Source organism: Amblyomma americanum, chromosome 6 (assembly GCF_052857255.1).
Source record: "Amblyomma americanum isolate KBUSLIRL-KWMA chromosome 6, ASM5285725v1, whole genome shotgun sequence".
NCBI classification, from domain to species: domain Eukaryota; kingdom Metazoa; phylum Arthropoda; class Arachnida; order Ixodida; family Ixodidae; genus Amblyomma; species Amblyomma americanum.
The window spans coordinates 54,836,419-54,862,042 of record NC_135502.1 but is presented as its reverse complement, the minus strand read 5'-3'; the positions used below and the strand labels follow the sequence as shown (position 1 = coordinate 54,862,042).

The 25,624-nt window shown below is 46.7% G+C and overlaps 1 protein-coding gene and 1 long non-coding RNA gene across 2 annotated transcripts in view; both read left to right on the top strand.

Annotated features, from left to right (window-relative positions):
• Nucleotides 1-5,030: 5,030 nt before the first annotated feature.
• LOC144094715 (uncharacterized) lies at nucleotides 5,031-6,182 on the top strand. Its single transcript, XR_013306548.1, has 3 exons — nucleotides 5,031-5,187; nucleotides 5,299-5,328; nucleotides 6,139-6,182. It is a non-coding gene; the product is annotated as an uncharacterized LOC144094715 (long non-coding RNA).
• Nucleotides 6,183-10,009: 3,827 nt separating this feature from the next.
• The window catches only part of LOC144094714 (uncharacterized), a 29,067-nt gene continuing 13,452 nt past the window's right edge, over nucleotides 10,010-25,624 (top strand). The window contains exons 1-5 of the mRNA XM_077628629.1: nucleotides 10,010-10,095; nucleotides 13,390-13,410; nucleotides 17,360-17,425; nucleotides 19,036-19,808; nucleotides 24,146-24,352. Coding sequence (XP_077484755.1) covers nucleotides 10,050-10,095; nucleotides 13,390-13,410; nucleotides 17,360-17,425; nucleotides 19,036-19,808; nucleotides 24,146-24,352 — 1,113 coding nt within the window. The 5' untranslated portion in view covers nucleotides 10,010-10,049. The remainder of the gene's footprint in view (nucleotides 10,096-13,389; nucleotides 13,411-17,359; nucleotides 17,426-19,035; nucleotides 19,809-24,145; nucleotides 24,353-25,624) is intronic.

The following is a 25,624-nucleotide window of genomic DNA, read 5'->3' as shown; positions in this document are numbered from 1 at the left end:
TCATTTTCGCTCTCAGCGCAACACGAACGGGACACAAGACCTAGGAATAGCACAAACAGGCGCTGACTATCAACTAACACGCGATGTAATGGAGGCTTCTTATATTCACCACAACGGCACAAAATGTATCAGCAGCCCTTCCATAACGTTATCCGAGAAGGAATTGAGCTATCTGACCTCCCACGTGCCTTCCAGATAACATTTGTTGATTGATAAGTAGTTCACTGTTTGTATTTATACGCTTTTCGTTCTTCATAAAAACCAGTTGATAGTCAGCGCCTGTTTGTGCTAGTCCTTCGTCTTGTGTCCTGTTCGTGTTGCGCTGAGAGCGAAAATGAACACTTACCAACTCGCCCAAATTTCCGCCTTGCTCAACAAGCTAACGGTCAACGGAGCGTGCGTAACGGAACAGCATCCGCTAGCTATTTATGATCGATGACCTTTTTTCTGCGCTGCACAGGGGAGAAGTGTCTGTCACTCTAGTCCTTCTTGGTGCATACAGCCAGATTCCCTTGGACGAAGAATCCCCCCAAAAAAACTGGCATTCGTTAGCATCTAACGGGCGCTGTTTCGCTGCAACTGTCTACTTTTCGGAGTTTCATCAGCAACAGCTTATCTTTGTCAGCTGTTTACTAGGCGTGCAGGCGTACCTGGACGATGTTCTTGTTGCAGAGAAGGAATATAGAGGCGACAACCTCAAGGCGCCGAGGGGTCACGGTAAGGAAGGACAGGTGCCGTTTCCTTACGCCAGTATTCTCTTACTAAGATCAGCCGTGACGAACCGCAACCACTTGAGAAAAGCACAGATGCTGCAATAAAAGCTCCGAGTCGTAATAAAATAAAGCAGTCACGTTTCTACGTGGGTCTTTTGACATGGTACAGCAAGTTCCTTCCAAACATGGCTACTTTGCTCGCTCTATTGCATGACCTTTTAGGTAAAGATCGACGAGGGGCATGGGGCCCGGAGCAGCTAAAGTCATTTGAAAGATCCCCCTCTCAGCGACTTCTGGGATACCACATTCGTTCCAGCGAGACACTTGTCTGCTACAACTTGCTCGTTTTCCATTCCGTTCGCAGAAGAAACAGACGGCAATCTCTGGTTTGGTGATTTCATTTGGGGAGCAAAATATCGGTGAGGGGGCGAGGTGACTTTCAGAAAACGTGAAAGAAACGAAGGGTTCACAGATGCTATAATTAAGACGCCAGCTCGAGGAATGCAACGACACGATGATCAACTTCAACTAGTGAAGCTCCTGGAATGCCGGCAAGAACACAAACAGGAAAAAAAATTGGAGGGAACGCACAAGTTCAACCTTAACGGTATGACGCGACAGCGTTAACGGGTTTATCCCCATATATGTGAAATTGGTTTTTCTCTACTTTACGTTGATAGATCCCTGGAAATCGTCATAATACTCCTGGCACACTTGCGGTGCGGCTAAGCAGTGCGCCACTGCTCTGCGATCCAGCGTAACCTGGTGTCCCAGGCAATAGAAACAGCCATGGTCATTGGAGTATTGAAATAGGGACACCACCCACAGCAGAAGAGTTCGTCTGCATTTTGAATCATCAATAAATGTTTGTAGTCTGGCATGTGCTCCCGCCGGTGGGGCTTGTGCGACCCAGGTGAGAAGAGCAACCTCTCGCGACCAATAATTAATTTGGTCAAATGTTTAGGGGAACCGCAAGGTGTAGTAGATTTGTAATAAGAGAGTAATTACTCATTGGCGTCCACCCAGGCGCAGCCATACAGCTTCCACAGAAACTTCGCAGGTAAAACAAAAACTGCGAAGCTGAGAAAGCTGTACAGGTTTCCTTTGTAGGCGTATGGCTGCGCCTGGGTGGATGCCAATGAGTAATTACTCCTCATTAAAAATCATTAATTTAACTGCCACCAGCAGGCATAGTTGGCAGCTTTCTCACTATTCGGTGGGGCAGGTTGTGATGACGCCACAAGGTCACATGACCTGGGTTACCCATCTGCAACCCGGGTGGACCTAGGTTGCTTAAGAATTTTTTTGTGTGGACTTTTCACTCACGGGAAACAACAGCGGCGTTTTTGCTACAGGGGTTTTTTTGCTTTTAACGCTGTCGCGTTAAAAGAACAGCTGACCCGCCACCTGAAAACAATGCTCGTGCGCAAAGCGTCCTGTTGCCAACACTGTTCCGGAACTTCTACGTCCGACTTAACCGCTGCAACGTTAATCCCCTTAAGGAGGGACGAATCTGGCGGCGTAAGCCAACTAGACGAGTGCGGCCTCAACGACGCAGAATGTGCACGTGGTGTTGTGCGCGCCGATGCGACATTCGATCCGTAGCGAGCGTACGCCACAGCGTGTTGTGTTTATGTGGAAGCGCCCGCTCCGACGCGAAAGGTCATGTGAAGTGCGCCGTTACCGTGTCACGACTTGCCGTCTTTTGTATAGGCGTCTTTGGGTACACGTTCTGTACACGCAGTCTTGTACGTTGCTTGAGAATAAACTTTATAGACTGTTTGCTGAGGGTCACCTGTGCCCGCCGCTAGTAGCGGCATAGCACATTCCAAGAAGCTTAACTTCTGCGGTTAATACTATGTTGGGACTAAGAAAAAGACTAAACAGTATAAGTGTCCTGGCCCTTGCCACTATGCATAACGGGCTTAATCCAACACCAAGTAGGGAAATAGCAAATAACAAAATAATTTTTCATAGGAGAAAAGAAAAAAAAAAGGAAAGACGTATTGGTGCTGTTGGAGCCAAAGCCATAGGAACCGGTGCTAACAAGGTGAGTTATTGTATGAGGAAGGTAAATAAAGACGTACTTGTTGGGAAGTCTTAGCTAATGAAAACTTAGCGGTATAATAAGCATGATCAGAATGCCGGACTTCGGTATGTTCGCTCCCGGTGGGCAGATGAGAAAGAATTTCAAAAAGATGGAGGGAAAATGATGGTAGATCTTCAGTGTTGTTTTCGTGTCTTGCGACTTTGTGGGGATGATTGCAGGTTGGTGCGAAAAAGTAAATCTAACAAGATAAAAAGTGCGTCCTCTTCTTCCTTTATGTAGTGATGAGCGCTATGAACAATAGATTTTGGCTGGAAACTATCTAGTTGTGAACTTCGGGTGAGTGTTGCTCGCCTTATTGTTTATATGCGTCCCCTGTAGTTTTGAGAATGGCTTGAACCTACGGTTGTAGTATAGATGAATTATCCCAAGGTGATCTGAGTTTGGACATAGTTTATTTTGGTAAATGTGGTAATGGTACAGTGTTGTGCGTGGTCCGAAAAGGAGTGTATTTAGTTGGTTTTATTGTGGACTACGGTGTCAGGTAGTTGTGCTGATTGTCATTTGTTCGACGGCATGAGATGTATGGTGTCTAAATTTAAGAATCAAAGTTGAGTCAGGACAAAAGTGCAATTCATAGTGGACTTAGAAACAATTCGACAGGTCAGGCTAGGTAATTAAATCAATGTGTTGGGAAATTCTTAGTTATAGGAGCTAATTCTGTTACTGCTGACATCAGGAATGGGCCTTGTTTATGGGTAGGCCGCTTTCAGGCACACACACACAGACACGCATTTTCAGGAGGATAGGGTGGGGATCAGCCACTGTTCCTCCGAAGCGCTTCGGAAGGTTACTCTTGAATGCCATTGGCGTCCATTAGTTTCTCTTGTCTTAAAAGACTAGTCAAAGAAGCACCATGAGATGACTGTTCTGGCCGAATGGTTTTATGGGGATGGTACCCCAAACGGTGGAGGTGAGCCATGATGGGCTCACCTCATGTACTGTTGAGGCTAGGTGATGATCCTATGGTCCGGGGTTAATCTTTTGACTGTGCCTCTCTGTTCTGTGCCAGTGTCCTCGGGGTTAATGCTGACTGGCAGCTCGACCGTGAGCCCAATGGATGGCACGCTAACGCATTTGCCATTCAAGGTTGCAGCTTCGCACTAACGAAACTACATAATACAATTGTTAGGTGAGGACAGTGAAAGCCGAACACAAAATTGGGTCAGCTGGTGCTGGATCTCCCAGACGAGTCTCTTTTAACGCACTATAACAAAGATATTTTTTTTTCCGAGCTGCAGTTGGGTGATGGAATGCGAACTGTTTGTTATTATCGTGTAAAATCGAAAACTGCCTCAAGGCGCTGGTTTAAGAGACTTTTATCTCAAATAAAAGAAGAGTGGCAGTGTCCAACCGACTGCCACAAATTTAAGCACAATATTGTTCGTGAATATTCTGAATTGCGCGCAATTTACTCCAGCAAAAGAAATAGGAAACATTATAAGACCCCGCGCAGAACAAGCAGCCCAAATTCGATACTCAAGCAGGTTGCTGTTGTCCTCAAGTGGGAAATGGCACATACACCCTATTGTGGTTTGCGGGGTCACGGTGGGCGCTGCTGGCAAAGGACAGGGTTAATTGGAGAGACATCGGAGACGCTTTTGCCCTACAGTGGGCGCAGTCAGGCTGATGATGACGACGACGTCGATGATGATGATGACCTACTTTGAGGGATTAGCCAAGACTCATTCGGCGTCGTCCTGATGCTGAAAATATTTTGCAATGAAGCAGTTATAAGCCCAAGATTAGCGTATTATATTAAACAACGAACGGAAATCCTCGACACAGGTAACTACGTGGACGATGTAACGGGTCTTCAAAAAAGGTTGCGGGGGGGGGGGGGGGGGGGGGGGGGGGGGCTTGCAATCATTTTCATTCTCTTTCTTGTAGCCAATCTTACACTTGCGAGCTTCCTACTTTCTTTTTAGTTTTTGTAGCTGACTGTTTTCGTGCCCTCAAAGTGCAGTGCATGACAAGCTGCTCAACTTTTATTTCAAACAAGACACTCCGCGCATCGCAAATTATGTCAGCTGCGTCAGAGAAATAGCTGTGCCTCCGCTGAATGCAATCATCGTCACTGTGGCCCTCGAGCAGCGTCCTACGCGAGCTCTGAAGAAAAAGTAGAAGAAGAAGAAGAACGACCCGCTGAGCACGTTCGCCATTTCGTAGGTGCGCTCTCACGTCGGCTGGCTCCTGCGCCCCCCCCCCCCCCAAGTCTCTTCGCCTTTTGCCTGCCTGGCTGCGAGCGTTCTACCGGACAGCTGTCCTGTTTTCTCGCGGCCAGACACCGAGTCCACCACCGACCATCTTTACTGCAGGTCCTTCGCGAGGCCTACCCTACACTTCGGCCGGACACAATGGAACAGTGTGAGACGCAACGCGCTCTTGATAGCACTTTTCGGTCCACTTTCAGCGCTTCCCATAATGCGGAACGATTTGCTGACTGTTGTGCTGATGGTCTTCTTTCTACGTTTGCAGCTGTCATGGAGTCCCAGATGTCGGTGATGGGTAAGGAATCGATTTTCTTCAATGCATGGCTGATACTGCCTGCAGGATAATGGTAACTCATGAAAGGTAGAAGGGCACATGAACAAATGTAATACGTAAAAGGCTCCTTCATTTTTCCCCTCTATTTTGAAAACCCTTCACCTAGAAAAGACGATCCTGAGGTTTAGATAATCAGAATAGACTGGCCCCAGGAACGCAGCGAGTTCAACAGCGAGAGGAAAAGCTAAGTCAACGTGAATTGCTGTCAGACTAACGGTCGTCTTGTTCGCCGCTAATTCCTGCTTATTAATACTATAATTTCACCGCAGTCTAAGTGATGCTAATGATTTCTAGAAACTTGCTGGTTCTGAAAATTCCAAATGCTCAGATGAAAATGTGCGCTTATACGCTGCAATGTTTCAAGCCCTAGAGTGCTGGCAGTAACTTATTTGATACCATATATCTCTGTAATGTGTGCTAGATATTCAAGCTACATGGTGAAATCTTGATTAAATTAACTGGGAGTGCTCAGCCATGTTTTTATTAAGCGCATCTTTTTCTTCAAGCATGCTCAGATACCAGTTCGTATCGGTGTCAAGCACTATTGCTCCGTTTCGTAAGATCAGATTATTCACAGATTAGATCTAGATTAAGTTATGGACACAGCCCAACTAAATGTTGCAGTCATGACGGTCAGTGGCCGAGAGCCAGATCTAAACACAGCGCGCGTAGCAGTGCCATCGCATCGAAGAGAACGCTGAGTGTTTGTCAGCATTAAAGGGGAGCATCTGGGGCATAATTATGCGCCTGATATCTATGATCTCGCTCCAGAGGCGTCGACGATGGAGCAGTCGTCAATGTCCACAATTCAGGGTAAGAACCAAGATTCTTATATTCGCTTGCACTGTTAAGGAAAGTCAGATATATGAAGTTATCGTTCTGGCTGCTACTGAGTTTTCAGTCACACTAAACAGTAATGCTTAAACGGTCTCTAACTTAAATCGGATACATCAATAGTATAATGGCAAGGCATGGCAAATATTATGAGAATCGAGCCTTTTGACGGAGGTTAAGAGCTTGTGAACAAAAAGAAGCGATAAACTTGTTACAGTACAGCTGCACCCTTCTCAACAAGAGCGGTTTCGGGACCTTTACCATAGCCTAAGGATCTGAAATAACATTCAGAGATCATATTAGTGTGGAAGTTAGGCAAGGATGCGACAGTGAATGTCCAACGTTCTAGGACAGAAATTTTGAAAATTTAAAAATTGTAAGACACTGTTATGGAAATATTGAACGTAACGGTTCATCCGCTGATATGTAGCACAATCTTTCTTTTAAAATGTTTTCATCGATAGCATCAAACAGTTAAGACTGCCATAGAAAACCAATGGAAACGCTTTTGACGATAGCAAAAACCTGAATAGCAAATAAATACAAAACTGACGTCGGGTGATCTACGGATATATTGATTGATATAGTGAAATCCTCCATTATATCAAATAATTGTGTTCATAAACGGTTTCTCTCTAAAAAATGCTTTTTCCAGAATTTTAGGGTATACAGTGCCTGTTCGGGCAAGTTTTTTCGTCATGACGAAAACTTGTAGCGCTTGAAGACACGCCCGTGTTGTCTGCTTCGTCTGTCTGTGTTTTAAACGCCACAAGTTTCTCGATAACCGAACGCGCCTACGTGCTATTCTTAGTTTATTTTTGCGTCTTGAACATGCTTCTGTCATCTACGCCTCGATAATTTTTATTTCGCATATTTTGAGGGTACTACTTCAAGCGTGCGCTTTGTTCGGGGCAAAAGACTGCCAGTTTTAGTTTTCCAGCACCTTGGACAGCCACGTGAATTAGCCATCTTTTTAATGGGTTCCGGAAAAAAAGTCCCCGGAAGAAACAACCCCATTTTCTAAGTAAGAGAAAATGCCTCCAAGCGAGCGGCACCGAATGTGTCGTAAACCGCTTAATTTGAGCGTACGCCTCGCATGCTGGGGGGGGGGGGGGGGGGGGGGGGGGGGGGGGGGCGGTTCGATTTCCAGTGCTGCTGGGTGCCCACCGGTTTTATGCAGTGCGCTTTAAACTGGATACTTGCTGGTACTGTGCTAAACGTAATGACTGCAGAGGCGCTTTAATTGTGGACCGTAGCCCGAGAGGCTAATGCTAAGAGCTACGTACCGAGAAATACTAGACTGCTTTCAGACACCGTATGTTTCCGGTACCTAGAGGCGAGAGCTAGAAGACAGTAACTATCTGGCAAACACGCCCCACGTATCCCCCTGTGATATTTAGGGTCCTCTCGGCCACTTTTGTTAGAGGATACAGGATCAAATCATGCAACATTGTACGCTACAGCGGTTTCAGGCATCGTCATTGAAGTGACTAAAACACGAACAGATTCCGGTTTTTCATCCGCCCGGTTGGTGCTGTGCAAAAGTAATGGCTGTCGTCGTGTACCGTGAGATTTCTCGAACTGAGCGGCGATCAGTGTCACAGTCACTAAACTGGACTTATGGAACAGGGTAGAGACACAATCGCTTAAGTCAGTGAGCCATTCGAAGTAACTCTCGATAGACCATTGTACGTCTAATCCTGCCTTTACATTCACTCCACCGCCACCCACCTACCACAGGGCGTCCATAAAAATAAATTTACGGTGGAAGAAAAGAAGTGACCGAGGGCAAGTGCAACCAAGGGTCGAAGGGATTTGTCATGTGGCTTTTCTTGGCGTGACCTGCAATAAATGATCAAAGTGCGATCTGGTGCTACAAAATACTTCACGCTTTCATCTATTCTCAAAATAAACGAAGAGTCCAATAAAGAGGGCATTTTTTTGTCTAGTTGGTTCCAGAATAATTTTTTCTTCCAGTGTGTGCTTCTTCAAGGAAATTTTTTTCGGTCGTTTTTCCCGGGGACATTTTTTCCGGGGACATTCTTGTCGGGGACATTTTTCCCGCGGACGTTTTTTTTTCCTACACCCCTTTTTAATATGTCTTGTCTAAAAGGGTGCGTAAGCATAGACGATGTGCCAGCGGCCAAAAATAATCCATTACCGTCATTATCAGTAGCTCTCTAGTTGTGATTCTAAGAATAGACACGGAATGCGTACAAACGAATAAAAAGGCAGGTGATGTCCTTCCCTTTAGTTGCATTGACTCGGTGCTGAGCCTTCTACCTGCCAGCGAGAACAACACTAACAAAAGCTTAACTTACTCTTTCCCATGATGCACTACGTACTCATTTGTCTTGGATCTTTCCTCAGGTGGAGGTGGAGAGTAAGTACTGGGGCTGCAAATGCCCGTCATCTGCATACGTTTCTGTATTACAATCCAGCCTCTGAACTAATTTCATGCTCTCAGTGGCTGCGTTTCAGTGATTGCTAGACGCAATGTACTGATAGCAACAGTAGCATCAAAAGGTGCCGTCCACCCTACGATTTTTTCTCGTTGTTACGCACGTTTGAAAGTGACCACGGTTTTCGCAGTAAAATATGAGCCGCCAGATCAGTCGTACTATAATTGAGCATCAGCAAAAAGAATCATACCGCGGCGATCAAAACAGGCCCCTTTAGCCGTACCAGCGTACAGTTAACTATTAAAAGCTACTTTTTCTACTCTTTACGCGAACCAGGGTTAGGCAAAGCACCGTTCGGGTGTGGTACTGATGGCCCGTTGCGAGCGCCCTTCTAAACACAGCGCCTACTGCCGCGATGGCAGTTGCGGCTATACAATGATAAGTGAAAAAGCGCGTTGCGATAAGTTTGGCGCGACCGGTAGCAGCACTATCCATACTGCGTGCTCCCGGCTGGCTGAAACACTTTCAAAAAGACCATGCGAGCTTACAGCAAACCTAGACAATGACGTCTGATATTCCAGCCCTAATAAAAAACTTTATGCGCTACTATGTGCTCGTGAAAGTGATTCTCATTATGTATTTAAATCACAGAATTCCATAGTCCGGCGGGAACGTTAGTAATCACAAACACGTTTTAATTTAATGGGCATCTTGAGTAGATGGCTCAGCTGAAGTGACCTCAATGTTCTTATCAGATTTAGATATTCTGAGCAAATCGATGAAAGATCTGAGGAGGTGACGTACAGCCTTCTCGCAATAAAAAGTTGGAAGGTCTTCCTCCCTTGACTGGCACAAGATTCGCGTATTACTTCTAATTGTCTATTTATCAGATCCTTATTTTCATATTTCTACAATTCTTGCCTCCAATTTCTTGCTGATAGACTAAATTTTTTTGTTGTGTTTTGATTTATTTGGAGAATGTAGTTAACGACGCCTGCTTTGTGCAAGCAAACTTCGACTTCTCATTCAAGTCTGCAAGCGTTGCGCTCACTTACTTCACCTAGGCTCTCAGCAATGAACATTAAACAAACCTTTAGCGTTGCACTAACCACCTCTTTAATTCAATTCCTTCCCACTGTTTGTTTAGTCTAAGTTAAAATGTGTGTTCTCAGTGATAGAGCCCGTAATAGAGATAGATGAAAAGCGTTGAAAAGCTATATTTTATTTACGACGTAACAAGTCTTCAGCACATTCCTAACACCTATGTGACAGCCAACGACAAAGTTTGTTCCGGTCATCGTGGAGGCTGCCAAAGGGGTTTTGTAATTTACACCCCTGGCAGAAAAGCCAGTAGCTACTTCTCTAATTCGTGTGACTGTGGCGAACTGTTTCTTTCTCAGAGAGGGCGACCGCAACTACCCGACCATATTCGGTGGCTTATGCTTCATGTGCCTGGCCCTCCTGCTGGTGCTGTTCGTCACCGGAGCTTTAAGTAAGCTACTAGTTGCGTGCAGTCAGCGTGCTAGTAGAAGTGCATCAGCAACGTGTCGTTATCGCTGTTAGAAAAGGAAAGGGAACTGCCGAGGTCATATATATATATATATATATATATATATATATATATATATATATATATATATATATATATATATATATATATATATATATATATATATATATATATATATATATATATATATATATATGCGGATCTGCTTGTGACAATTCTGGCATAAATAGTTCTTTCTTCACGAGGTGACGCTTGTGTAGCCTGGTATAAAAATAAAACCTGCGTCACCCATTAAAGGGGCTGTGAAACACCTTGCGAGGAAAGCACATCAACTCGCTTAATCGCTGCATTGTGTTGTCACGAAAACATGGGCCAAATAATACACTTCTACACGCAGCAGAAGACCCACAACCACGCGCGAAAGTTGATGAGCCCTTCCCGGCGACTTTTTTATGATCGCACCCTCCTCCGTCGCTCGCATCTACGTATACATGTTGAGAGGCGGCTACTGGTTCGATTCTTTCAGACGTCAGGCAGCTGCCAAGGCCGCGGCCAATTAGGCGCGTAGCTCCGGCGGGTCAGGAAGCTTCGCCCCCGGAGGCGGGGCCGGCGGAGGAGCGCCGACCTTCCAGCGTGCAAAAAGTGACGAGAGGAGAGGGAAAAGCGCGAAGACGCTGAAATTCAAATTTTGACTGCGGATAACTGAGCTTCTACAAAGCGAATTAGAAAATGTCTTGCTGGACAGTATTCGTGAAGAGAAGTGCTTTAACATCCCAGGCATACTGCAACTCTATTAGAGCCCCTTTCAGAGCCCCTTTAAAATCAGTTGTCACTTCGCGCTCTTTGTGTTGCGTCTTCGTTTCGTTTTGTGCGTGAGACGTTTAGCACGTTGCTACCATCACCAACGTGCTAGTAGTCTGCGGGTTACTGTCGCTAGACCGACATGTATACGGTTTTATCGAGGCTCTATAAAATACAGGCCTGATATCAAGATGGCGCTACGCTCATAACATGGCTGCCAGCTACACATTTCAGAATTACTAACGCTGGCGTATAAAGACTACTGTATATGCTGGAATTGCGCGGAATCATGCTAATCAGGTTATGCTAATTTGTTAATGGGTTAGCTATTGTAACGTGGACTCTATTTGTTTACACGTCCCCGCCATTGTGCAGTGGCCAAAGCGTTCGGCTGCTGAGCGCCAGGTTTCTGGATCTAACGTCGGCGGCATTTCGATAGTGGCTTAATACCGAAACGCTCGTGCGCTGTGCGGTCAGGCTTAAGTAACCCCAGGAGATCGAGACTGGTCCGCAGCCATCCAGTACGCCGTTTCTCACAGACTACAGTATTTTCCACTCAATATAATCCAAACGCCAGAATATTTAATCCGAGTGCCATTCAATTTAATCCAGGTGCCACAGAAATTAATCGAAGCGCCAAAGCATTTAATCCAAACACCAGCCTATTTAATCCACATGCATTCTTACACTAGCCCGCTCAAACTTAAAACGCGGTCTACAAATCCCAGACGGGGTTTCGATGAGTTGTCACTGACGAAGCATTAGACACCCAATGAGCAAGTAATAATAACTTTTTTAGTCATAACAAACAAGGGCCGGGTATTTATACCACCCACCACATCAACCGAAGTGCAGGGTGAGCGCGAAGCATTTATTTGTTATGTTGGCCCTTATTTGTTATGATTAAAAATGTTGTTCTTAATACTTCCTCATTGGGTGTCTAATGCTTCGTCACTAACAACTCATCGATAACGCGTCTGGAATTTGTAGACCGCGTTTTAAGTTTGTGCGGTCTAGTGTGCGAATGCATGAGGACTAAATGCGCTGGCGTTTGGATTAAATGCTTTGGCGCTTGGATTAATTTCTGCGGCACCTGGATTAAATTCAGTGACACTCGGATTAAATATTACGGCGTTTGGATTAAATTGAGCGGGAAATACTGTAGGTGTAATCTCGGGACGTTTCTGTTTGCAGACGGATGTCACTCACCGGCGGAAGGGCCTCATCGGCTTGAAAATACGTCTCTGACTGCGTTTGCGTATAAGCTTTTCAACTTTCAACAAAATATTACGAGATTCCTATTTAAAAGAGTTTTGGCACTCAGCTATACTTGGCAAGCCCAGTCGTAGGGCTGAAAACGAGCGGAGATGCGTTGCCTTTCACGACTGAGGCGCATAATAAAAACACGCGAAAAATCAATGCGATTCTTGCGGCTGAGTATGCTTAGAATTGGCGTTTCCCCGTTGACGGTGGTGTGTGGCGTGATTCAGCCCATCTATCACCGTGTGACCTGCCGCGTACCCCGTCTCCACTCGCATTCCAGCAAGCAATGTGCCACACCGTACCCCTCCGCTACTCACTCCCTCCCCTTGTACTCTGATTGGTGATCAGCCTTTTCTTCTCGCCACCTGTAGCCTCCCACCGACTTGTCCTGACTACCTCTCCCGACTTCCTCCTGCTCTCCCTCCCCGTCCCTCCTTTTTCCTACCGTCCCTATCTCTCTCCATTTCTCTTTTTCAATTTTCATCCTGCCTTCCAGGCTTCATACGCCGCTGCCAACGATGGACGCTTCTTCCGCTAATGGGGGGTTCTAATGCTAACGCATTACAAATAAAACGTAAATTACAGAGCAGACGCAGGACTACTAACTCAGAGTCGAATGTCCGCAAGCACCTATGTCTCAGAATATATATATGGTCAACATCGTTTCAGGGTCTCTTGAACCGTCTTACGTAGCGTAGCACAGTTTGCGTGGAAGTGAAGATCATGTCCGGTTCACTACTCGATATGTGAAGCCTTGCCGCATCGGTTTACTGAAACTGCCCATTTTGCTTTTATCTGCCCCGTTATCTCGAACTAGGACTGAACGAGAGAACGGATGGAAAAGATTGCTTCGCAAATGTGACTCTGCTCGACCTAGCGCGCATTTTATGCATGAGAAAACCCGCTGTTATAACAAAACAAGCGGCCGACATAAAGTCAGCTTCAGCACCCACAACAATACATCTGTGTTTCATGGGAGATACTGCCTTTTCTTTTTGTACGAAGTCTTTCCCTGTCTATACTGTGGTATTGTAGTTCACAGAACATGCCTATACCCACTTTTAACTGTCCTGAAGCTCTTCGATAAGCAAGCTTGATAACGGCCTATTCAATACACCTGGATTGTTAGGACGAGATATTCGATAAGTGGAAATCCGAGAACTTCGATTCGCTGGCATTTATGTTTCGCTTGTCTGTGTCCTTTCCTTTCAGGTGCCTCGGGTGACCCGCAGGGTAAGTGAAGCTTAAACGCATGGACATCGAAGCTATCGAAGCTTGCTGTGGGCGATTCGGTGTGACACTGCTTCAAAAATATAGCGCAACTCAGGAGGACGACAGTAGAGAAAGCCAGCAGAACACTATTTTTCAACGTTTTCCATTATCAACCGCGGAGCGCAATAAAAAAAAAGCATGCCATTCCCTATTGCTGAGAGTTGGAGCTCATGCGTCTCCTGTCTTTACCTGCTGACAATGTCTTTATTTGCGAGATCTGTTCGAAGTTATAGCCATGCAGCGTGCTCCGCAAATTTTCTTCAGGTGGGTGCTGCAATAAGACAGCAGCCCAAACGGGCGCTCTAGTCCCGAGTTGTTTCGTGGAGCACAGGTTATCGTGGTTCGCTGGAATATATTAGCTGTTACGAACTAGGAGCAGGGGGGGGGAGGGGGGGGGGGGGTGGCACACGAGCATTGACACACACTGTGCTCCCATCGGCAAAAGTTTACGGAATCCCATACTCATGAAAAAAAATGTTAGGCTATTCACCTCCTGAGCGCATCGCTTGAGGTTTAATGGCTCACTGTGCATTTGCTCACATATAAATAGGCTGCGTGAAAATACGGCGGTCAAGCAAAGGTTTCTCTCTGATATTTCTTTGCACAAGTAACCAGGCTACATGGTTTGTTTCTAATTCGAAAAACAGGCCCTTGCGGCTTCCCTAAAGATCAAAAAGTTCTCGGAAGGTGAGGACAAGGGTTCTCCTCACCATACAGAGAATTCGAGCTTGAGGGCTGGCATAATAGCTTCAATATACGACTGAGAAGCAAACCGTCTAGGCTGGTTACTTTTGGCAAAGACTGATACAATTGGTATACTAGTTTTGTCCTGGCTTGGTGCTTGTCTTCCTTGGGATGAATTGCTGGGAAAGTTAGTTTTTGACCCCACTTTTTGTAGACAAGAAGACCTTGGGCCATGGTGTTCTTTTTGCCAAAGCTGCCTTGCGCCAGTAAAATTCATTATCATCATCGTAAGAATCACCTTGTACTACTGGCGAGTGTATGTGCGGTGAAAAGGTGAGAGAAGGAAGGAAAAACAAGGCATACAGTGGACACCTCACCAACGTTTCGTCAAGCGAATGAAACACTTATTTTCTGATACAGCCCAAGCACGAAGCGGTTTTTCCCCGTCAAAGGACACCCTTCCAGCCAATGGCGTCGGCCAATTCTCATGACCCTGCTAATGTGACAAAGCAAGGAGTGGTAGATGAAAGGTTAGATAACACGTTTGCTCTATAGACGGGGATAGACCCCTCTCTCCACTGTGGCCCCACTCCCTGCATTGTTACGCTATCAGGGTCATGAGATTCGGCCGACGCCATTGGCTGGAAGAGGCCCTTTAACAGGGAAAAGCCGTTGCGCGCTCTTGAGTTGTATCCCATTATAGCTCCTGTTAGCAACACACCTCTTATTTAGCGCTAAGCCAGTTTCACTGCAGCATTTGGTGCCTCCATATAGATGGCAGAACAGGCAATTTTTTTATGTAGGTAATACACATCCAGTCCGTTATTTTATTTCTACGTATGTTGACATCGTCACCGTAAGACATACACCACACGCACATGCTAGGCGTTTTCACGCGCAATGCGTACTTCGTCTCTGTCCGACTAAGGTCAGACCTTTCCAACCAGGACGTCGCCACATTGCTCACTGGACTGCTTTTTGCTCCTGGCGCTACCCATCTGCCGCGCCTCCGGCATGTGCGCGCAGCCACTTCGTGAACAATAGGGCGACGCCCAGTGAGCGGTTGGCAGCACAAAGTGCAAAAAACAGTGCGGCGAACAATACGGCAATGATCACGTCAGGAAGGTTTCTAGGACGATGTGAACAGTAAAAAACGGTCTTGACAGTTCGGGACAAAGGTGTACGGCGCTCTAGTTGTATTCCCCACTGTTTACATTTTTCACGTCGTAATTAATTGGTTTTACAGAGATAGCTGTTAGGCGCCCATCCCTGGCTTGCGCGTCTCCGTCGGTGTTGTCGCCGTCGGCGTAACCGGTGGGTGCGTTAGCATGGTTACCATGGTTTCCATCCGTGGTTACCATGGTCACTCGGGTATGGTTGTCATCCCGTATGACACCACATAGGATGTTTTAAGGCCTTTATTAATGATGTGCATCTGTTTGCGTCTCGTCGCCTGATTTACCTTATGTCACGGCCAACCTGGGTCGCATAAGCGTACGGGTTTGGAACAGCCACCTGCCAAAAGTAAATGCCTACACAGCTATAGCTGAATCTCACGTTACATAGTCTTAACCGTCTTGTGAATTTTTTAAAGCACCATCGTAAACATAATCGAATGTGTCATTAAGTAACGTGCGAGCGTCAAACGGCAAGGGCTCCTCAAAGCGTTTTCGATTAGCGAATCGATAATGTCGGTGTGAGTACGTGCAAACGAAGACCACTTGGCCGAATTGAGCACTAGCAGCATATCCCCTAGGTGGAATCGACATTTGAGCTAGTTGGTATAGCATCATGGAAAAAATATAAAGCGCACTCAGGACAACGGCCAAGGAAGACCAAACACAAGCACTTGCTCGCAACTGTGTGTTTGTTGCTTGCTAAGCACTGTTCGAAATGCAGTGGTTGCGAGCCTTTGCTTGATCAAACCAAAATCTTGTTTCGACATCCTAATCGGCTAACTAGAGAGATTACTAGAGGGGCCAATCACATCCGTAAGAATGAACACACGTGTGTTGCCGACCCCATGGTGGTTCTGCATGAAAAGGAGTTTTCTTATCTTGACGCGCCTGCATGAATACTGATCCTCATGCGCCTGCGTGAAGGCCTTTATTTTCTTTGTGTTTTTTTCTTTTTGTGCGTTTTTTGGATAAATGCCCACTTACAAGTAAGCGCTTGTGTTGTTTCGTCCTCCTTGTCCGTTGTCCTGAGTGCGCTTTATATTTTTTCCATGGTATCCCCTAAGTACGCATAAGGACCAAATGGCACCCAAGTCACACATATCGGCATAAACGCAAAAACTGATACTGTCGAAATAAAAGAGATGACAACCGCCTCTACACCGTGGCTGGCAGAATACTACACTCAACGCGGGCTGGTCGTGGTTTCATTCCTATCAATTCCATTCTGTGAAAACTGACAGCTGATAGAGCTCCGCTCCGATTCAGTCGACAGTATTCTGTTGTGCACGGTTTTCATGAGAAGTGTTCACTTCAACCTAACGAGCGCAAGGCCTAATTGAACTTGCGAGGCAGACATCATTGAGGTACCGAACACGTATTGCAGACTCGAGAGTGCTGTCTTTCCGAGGTTCTTGGTGATAGTTTTATTGGTGCCATGTCGCCCAAAGGCACCTGCAGTATTCACATTTTCTGTGCCATGGACCCATGGGGCCCGAACGTGTCTTGATTAAGCCCACCCAAGTCGGGTTTGTCTTGTACGCTGCCTGTGCACGGCCGTGCTGGATGTTGTTTGGACTGTTTCCCTTCGGAGAAGTCAGTCTTGCTCACCTGCTTCCTCGACAGTTCGTGCCAGCCTTGTCGCTGGGGAGCGAAATTTTGGGCTGACATTTTCCTTTGTCATGCACACAAGGAGTGGCAGGCTAATGGAGATCCCGCACAGCTGTGGCGCGTTTCGGGTTGTGAAGCTGTTTACTGTGCATGGAGCATTAGCTTCTAACCAAACGGTACGCCAACTGCATCCACTGCAATATCAGCCCTGCCACTTTGGAGAGTGCTACAGTAGCCTAAAACACAGTAGCCCGAGTCAAGAACTGTGACTATGGTGTTGCACTATGGGGACTATGGCTCATGCGATCGTCTTGAGAGCTGCATGTATCGAAATAGTTACCATGAACTGGGCGAATATCATATGCCACTGACACTTGGCGCCAGTATACTTTGCGATTCCTGTGCACTGAATCCTTGATATCTTGTGCGGTTCTGTGCAGATAATAGTGACGACTCCAATGGTGATGGTGGCGGTTCGTCAGGCCCACCTGCGTACAAGTCTCCCGGTAAGGATACTTCATGAAGTGTTGGTTTGTAGAATCAGTTTAAATGTGTATCCACGCTTTTACACACTGTATTTGGTTTTCACTTATTCTGCCTAAAATCGTGAACTATCGCAATGCGAACAGAGGTGACCTGTTTCAAGAGAGCAATGCAGCTTTCCTGGTATTTTATTAAGATAAAGCAGAGAGTGGATTATAAAAAAGCAGAAGCTGTAAGGGTCCACATTGGGCACTTTTGCGCTGTTAGGGAGAGAATACTGGATGCAGGTTTGTAATCGTAACACGCTTGTGCTGACCACAAGTTTCTCTGCTTGAAGGAGCCTTCTTGCCCGAAAATATCCAGAAAAAATATAAACTATCCAGCATTATTCTGTGAATGTCTAGCCATTAAATTCTTCAAGTGTGAAGTATAGGTGGCGTGCGGGCACATGCTTTTGCAGTTTTCAATATGTGACTGTGTATGTAAGTACACGGAGGTGCCCACAGAAGGTTACTGGACACGGAAGTTACGAAAAAGAGTAGTTTCTCATTACCTGGAGGTGCAGCCTGATAATTAGCAGTGCATGACGCATGTCACGCCTGGAAGTCTAGAGCACAACAATTAGTTCATGGTTGTAGGCTGGGACTTCCCAGAAAAATGAGGTGTTATCAGCCGTCTTCGTGTTACCGTAACATACATATGCATGCATTCGCCCGAGATCCGTTACATTGGTTTGTGGTAGAGGACGTTCGGTCTAAAAACATTTCACTGCCTCGTTTTTCGGTATCCGCTTTCGTAAGGGAAGGCGGGAAGCGGTCCATTTTTGCGCCAATTATTAACGCTTGGCTGAGGAACACGTGTATTGTATCTATCGACAGAGTTAGAGCATGGAGAGGTGCTCGAGAGCGTAAAAGCAACGTACGCAAAATTGGTCGTGGCTTCAGATCCCACCGCCTGCATGTAGTTGCTTTCTCTTCTACGTTCTAATTCCTTACCTTACAATTCATAAAGTAATTATGCTTTTCGTTTACCATTGATCTACACCAAACGTTATAAAAAACAATGGACAGATTCCCGTTTGCTCTCCTTGTTTTCGGTGATTGTTGGCTTTGTTCATGCAGTCACGGTGAAACAGTGCGAACATCCGTGGCGATATCTTGAAAGGAGGGCTCTTGAAACTACTTACCCTACAAATTTAGAGCGGTGCCTGGTGCCCTGAACGACCACCCCCGTAAATCCACATATTTCCCTCACGCTACATCCGCGGTACTACTTCTTTTGTACTCATTTGAACCGCAGGACACACATTACAGGGTATTTCGTGTAGCACCTGGCAGATACATTCCTTGAGAGAAGCAACCCTTACACCGTAACGTTGCTGTTTTTATGTATAGCTTCTGAACGGTCACGCTTTGCATCCTCGGATATTTCATTACAGGCGAAATGGGTTCCCGCGGTGTGCGCCTAGTTAAGAAGCACACAGTGACTAGTTCCACTCCCGCATTGCCTGACGAAGGCAGGGCCTTTGCTCAAGCGTTGTTTCTGTTTGTGTATCCTCTTCCTCAAACATGAACTAGTATGGAATGAAAAGTTATGTCTGCCACATAAAAACATCAACTTTTCTTTCTTGAAGGAGGCTCACCACCCAGCAAGGCTGAGACCTCTACAACCGAACCACCACCTGATACGCCGAAGCCGACGGCAAAGGCGACTACAACGACGCAAGCGACAACATCAACAACGAAGAGCAAAACTATTATCCCGGTAACGAAGCCTTCGACGACTACTACGGCAAAGGATACTACAACGAAGACTACTACCAAGACTACAACCACGACGAAGAAGCCTACGACGACGACGACTAAAAAGACTACGACGACTAAAAAGACTACGACGACCAAAAAAACTACGACCACTAAAATGACTACTACGACGAAGCCCACGACGACGACCAAAACGACTACGACGACGAAGCCCACGACGACGACCAAAACGACTACGACGACGAAGACCACGACGACGACCAAAACGACTACTACAACGAAGCCCACGACGACGACCAAAACGACTACTACAACGAAGCCCACGACGACGACCAAAACGACTACGACGACGAAGACCACGACGACAACGAAGCCCACGACTACGACTAAGACGACTACGACGACCAAAAAGACCACGACGACGAAGAAGACTACGACGACGAAGAAGACTACGACTACGAAGAAGACTACGACCACGAAGAAACCTAGCGGCATACTGTTCTGCGCGGTCGGCATGAGGTTTTTCAGCCCGGCGGCCATTGAGACTGGTTTCTGCGACTACGCCGTCTTCCGCGACATCGTTATCAACAAAGCGGGATTAAGCAGCTTGTACGGCGCCAGACAGTGGAATGTTTTCATTGAAGTGAGTTTCTACCTTTGAATTTCAATATCCCGCTCTTTTCTTTTAACACTGGATGTTGGAAGCATGACACTGAAAAGACAAACTATTAGATGCCAATAACACTTCTGTTGCGCCTAGTTGGTGCATGATAATACTACAGATGGTCGAGCTAAAGGTCCAAAAACTGTAAACCAGACCAGTTTTTGGACCTTCAGCTTTAGACCTTCAACGCCATGTATGCTGGGAATATCACCCACGACCAAAGAAGGAGCTCTTGCCTTTTAAGTCGGCACATTCATAGTGAAAAGGGGCATAGGATTTTCATGCATGGAATCGGCCCTCAGAAAATCGCGCGTGCATAAATTGCAAGCTAGGTTTGACAATCAGGTGCACCTGCTTATGGCAGCAGGTTACCCTCTGTCGCTTTTGACAGCTGCAGCTGAGGCCTTGATTCAGAAGCAAAAACCAGAACGCCAAGCAAGAAGGTGGCAGCCGAATGTACAGGCAATGATGGTGCCTTACCTACATAAGGTCTCACACTACCTCAACAGAGTGACAAGCAGGCATGGTGGCCCTTCTGGCATTTTCTGCGCCTAAAAATCTTTGCAAGCTGTGCTCCCGCACGTGCGATGATGGAAGGAATGGATGCCAAATCAGGCATGGGACAACATTCGTCCCTTGCGCCACCGGAGTTGTGTATGCATTCCCATTCTCACGTGGAAACACATCGGGCAAACAGGGCGTTGCATAAATGAGCGACTCGGGCAGCGTGTGCTAAATGTAAGGACTAAAGTGGACAAAGGTGCACATCTTGTGTAGCACATTAGCGACAGCAGCAGTTGTGCACCACGATTCGAAGAGACGGCGTATCTGGGCAGAAGCAGAAATGAACACGCGCGGCTGGCTCTCGAAGCATTTCATATTAAGAAAAAAGCTGAAGGACGCATCAGCGATACTTTCCTATCTCTGTGCTAAGCCGATTTTAGGTTTCTGCGCTCGCGTCATAGCCACTAATCTCAGATGACTTGAGATTTTTTTTTCTTTCGCTCGCACAGGTCTGGCAAAATGTTATATGCGTTGGTTTAAGAAGGTTAAAGTAATTGTTAGTGTTGGCGCCTGTCCATGTGTTTCCCTCATGTACGTGTATTGTCTAATGTTTTGCGCACATCGATCACCTGTAGCATTATAAGATGCCAGTGCGACGAACTCCAAGGGATCTAGAGAAACGTTCCCTCAAGCGGCAGTCCACGCACATTAAATGAGCAAGTAGCAGCTTATTCTTACGAAATTAAGTAAATTGTAAGCATCCAAATGGTTTCTAAGAAATCTGTTTCACAATATTCAAAACTCTGGGAACGTATCGTGGGCTTCGTCCTTTCGATCAAATGCAGTAATATTCTGCTGAACCTTAGCACATAAATTCGCATTGAAAGAAACGGCTCATGGCTGCTGCAGAAAGAGACTGCTAACTAGCTGCAACTATGACTACTAATAAACCAAGTATGGCAACTTCTTAGGCTAGCAACCATTTGCGTAGCTGCAGCAAGCAAAAGCAGACGTTACCCCAAGTGGTCGAAATTACTCCGGAGTCCTCCGCTATAGGGCCTCTAATAACCAACGCGCAACTTCAGGACATTGTTCTTCGTTGCATTTGCTTTTCCTTGCCTTCGCGGTTGAAGGAGGAGAGACAACAGATGTAGCTTTTTAACAAAAAATTTGAAAGTTACGACATCGTTTTCTTGGTTCTAGAAAAAATCTCAAAACCAAATTTGTGACTGGTTAGGCAAGAGGAACACTGTGTGCTAAAAGAGAATGTGGCGCCCAAAGAAATACGCGTATGAGAACAAGGTATCGTGCATGCGCTGAAATGTAGAATGTTTCGTGCGTGCAAAAACGCTGCAAGGCTCTTCGGATTGCTTTGGAGGACGTACTGCCCCGGAGTTTGAGCTAATGGCTGGCACCTGACAATGCTACATGGCACGGTTTTGCATTGAACAAAAAAATTGAATGGTGATTACACAAATGGCAAAACGGAAAATCAGCGCTAGCTGGCATGCAATGGTAGGCTTCGAAAGCACCGCCGAGCGGCGCTAGTGCTTCGGACGGGGAGCGCCATCTTTTGCTGAAAAATAGAAACGTGGGATACCCACTATGCTGCTTTTTCCTTACACCTGCGCATCATCATCATCATCATCTGCACTTGTGTGTGTTTATGCTCTCCTGCTGTCCTGTCACTTGATCTGCGCCATTATTCCGTTAAGCACGTCTGACCAACTTGTTCAATCCTTTACGCTTCTTAATCACATTTCTAGTACATCGGGCTCTTTCAATCTTGAATGTTCAAACCCGTGTTTCCTCGTTTACTTGACTGCCAACGCTGAATGTTCGCGCTTGTGTGTGTTCGTGCTCTCCTGCTGTCCTGTCACTTGATCTGCGCCATTATTCCGTTAAGCATGTCTGACCAACTTGCCCAATCCTTTACGCATCATTACCAGTAACTTTACTTCTGCACTGCAGGTTTACACCTCTGCTGTAGACGGCAGCCAGGATCCCGTAGGCGCTGGCGGTTTCTTCGGTCAGTTGGATGATCTTTGCTCGAGTCTTCGGGTCGGAGCTGTGTAGCTAGGTCTCCCACTGGTCCTTGGACTTCATTGATAGTACCCCAGGTGGGGTCTGAGGACATTTCTATATTATATGGTCGAGCGAGGCCCTAGCGTTGCACCTTTTACAATTTTCTAAAAATTGTTCTGGGTATATGAAGCCCCAGATAGCCGGACTGGAGAATGTGTAGGCGACGCCAATTGAAGGCCTGGCTTTTACTGAGTGAATTGGGGACCGGCGGGTACCTGGCTCGGCCCAGTCTGTAGTGTTGGGGGATATCTCTGTACGACCGCAGGCAGTCACGCTCTGTGTAGGCTCACAACCAGCCAACCCGCTCGGAATGTGAGTCCCCCGAGCTACTTCGTGGGCCGCTTCGTTTCCGCATAGGGAGGCGCTTCCGGTTAGAGAACTTGAATATGCCTGCTTGCTCTCATTGTCTGCAGGATTCGTCTCGCTTCGAGAGAGATCCTCCCTCTGGCGGGGCTCGTCACTGCCGACACTGAGTCGCTAGCTATGGTCGTGGCGGTTGTGCTTGCTGAGATGGCAGTTGCTTCTGCAATCTCTGTGTTGTCTGTGAGGACAGCGGCACTCCATGGCAATTAATGTAGCTTCTGCGTCAACTGTGGCAAGTCATCCTGCCGTTGCCTCCGTCAGCAGCGCCAACGTGGACCACGTCCTTCGAATTTCGGAGACGCTTCTCTAGGGCCTGGGCTCTCTTTTCCCGGCATTCTTTATGATGCGCGGGGCGCATGTTCTTTGGCAATAGTGGGATCATTAGTTTATTCCACACTTCTCGCGGCATGTCGATTTTTCGTCCCCGCTGTCTGTCATATGAGATGGCTAGCCTGTCTAAGATATTTCTGCCGGATTTTTCATTGCGGGATCCTGACTCTTAATATTTCTCCTCTGGTGTTGTGAACTTCTAGATTCAAGAGTCTTTGTGTACGGGCTCTGCCGGGGAGTCTTGGCGCTCTGCGTATGATGGCCTCTATCTTTTGCTTCTGGTGGCATGTGAAATATATATAGTGGGCAACCTAAGTTATCCTACTTATGATGAAGGCCTGGACTAGCCTAATCAGACTTTCATTCCTTATGCCAGAGCGCCTATTGGCTATTCTGCGGATGAGTCTCATGGTCTTTACGGTGGCGCCCTCTATGCTCTTTGTCGCCTCGAGATTGGATCTGTTCGCTTGTATGAACAGACTTAGGACTCTGATTTTGTCAACTTTTGGAATCGGGAGTGCACCCGCCTCGAGTTAGATGTCCGGGGGGTTTTGCTGCACTTGGCGCGACAGAGGAGGACTTCTGACTTTCGCGGCGAGCATTTAAGGCCCGGGGCTCTACGTATTTCTCAACTATTTGCATGGCCCTTTGCAAGGTCTCCTCGATCTGGGCATCGCTGCCTTTACCTATCCACAGCGTGATATCGCCTGCATATAGGCTGTGATCATGGTCCCGTATAGCTGCAAGCTCCACGCGGAGCTTGATCATGGCGACGTGTAAGAGAAATGATGAGAGCACTGAGCTCTGTGGTGTACCCCTGCTACCCAGCTTAATTTCGTCGAATTTGCTTTCTCCGACTTTTATTTTGGCCTCTCTACCCGAACGTACGAGGTGGTCTTCGTTCCTAAATACCGTCTTGTTGCCTGATCACATCACCAGGTTGCTGCGTATACGGAGCGCGAATCTCTGATATCGGCGCCAGCGATGTGTCTTGCAGACTGTTCCATCCCAGCGCGTTCGCCTTCTTTTTGCAGGCATTTCAGAAGAAGGGGCCAACCCGGCCTGGTGTGAGCTTTGCAATAGATCAAGCAACGAGGGAAGGAAGCACCGTTCAGGAGATTCCCAAGCAAGAGAGCTTGATAAAAACACTCGTGGACCGAGCTCCGAACGCAATCGCTTTGGGATTTCTTGACCTATTCTTCGCCACAATTAGAATGAGCACGTACTACGCACCGATGAAGGTGAGTTTGGTTCTAAGCCCCTCGTTGGGAAAATGCAATACCGTGGCCGTATATTGCAACCATTCGTCTTTTTTGTTATTTTATTGACTTTTCTACCGTTGGTGGCTGATCCAGCTAAGATAGGCCGCGGGCACAGTCACGCTGGTCGTGGCCAGAAAACGCCTGTGATGCCACTTGCATAACGCGCACCGCGCTCATGCCGCCATATAGACGTACGAATATAGACTCAAGAACGAAGCGTTTTTTCCCCAATAAAGGGCCGTCATCAAGGATTGGATAGCCGTCGTGCGCACTCATTTACAGCGGCCCGTATCGGCCCTACTAGTTAAAAAACAATCTCAAATAATATCAATAAATACGGGATGCGAATTCGCTTAAAAACATTGATTCATTTCACCTCTCTATGAAGTCAACTGTTGTTTCTGCGGATAGTGCACACAAATTCCCTCATGCACCTATGCTTTTCATGTATCTGCTTTGCATGGCCGTGTTTTCCTTTTATCTCGAAACCAGTACCCGGTAATTTTTTTTTCATATCTGTGCGTATGTTTGGCCACGTGGGGGGGGGGGGGGGGGGGAATGGCAGCTGGCGTACGAGAGCTCAAAAAAGGTCGCATACCGCAGTGACGAGCCAATAGCTATAACGAACAAATCGCCAGGACCACTTTTCTCTCTTTTATAACGTTGTTTATTGCCTCGGGGCACAAAGGGGGTTGTAGAGGTAAAAAATAAAGGGTGGGGGAGGTGGGAGTGTTAAATGAATAAGGAAAGGCTGCCAGACTTGATGAAAGCGAGGAGGGAGCGGTGATGTGGCCCCTGCCTCAAAGCAATGTATGAGGACGGGTCGTCCGGTGGGAGACCCGCTGCTGCCAGGTGGCGAATTCTTGCCTTCAGCGCCGGACAGACCCACAAGTGGTGAATATCTGCCTCAGTATTTTGGGAGTTGCAGACAGGACACCCTGGTCGGGATATAAGTGTCGAAATTGAGGCCACGTCCGAGAGAAGGACCGAGTAGCGTTCGATAATTCGAACCACAATGCCGATTAAGAAAATCTAAAAACTAGGCTCACATTTGGTTTCGACGACCTTGAATTTCGCAATATCATCTTGTCCCCTGAAATAAAAAATAAAGAAATCGATCAGTTAAATTTAGTTAACTGATCGTTCAATTACAGAACTATATCAGGTACATGATGTCCGCCATTCTGTAGAATCCACCTGCATAAACTGTATTGTCGTATTTCTCGAGCCTTTCAAAAGAAAATCTGTATT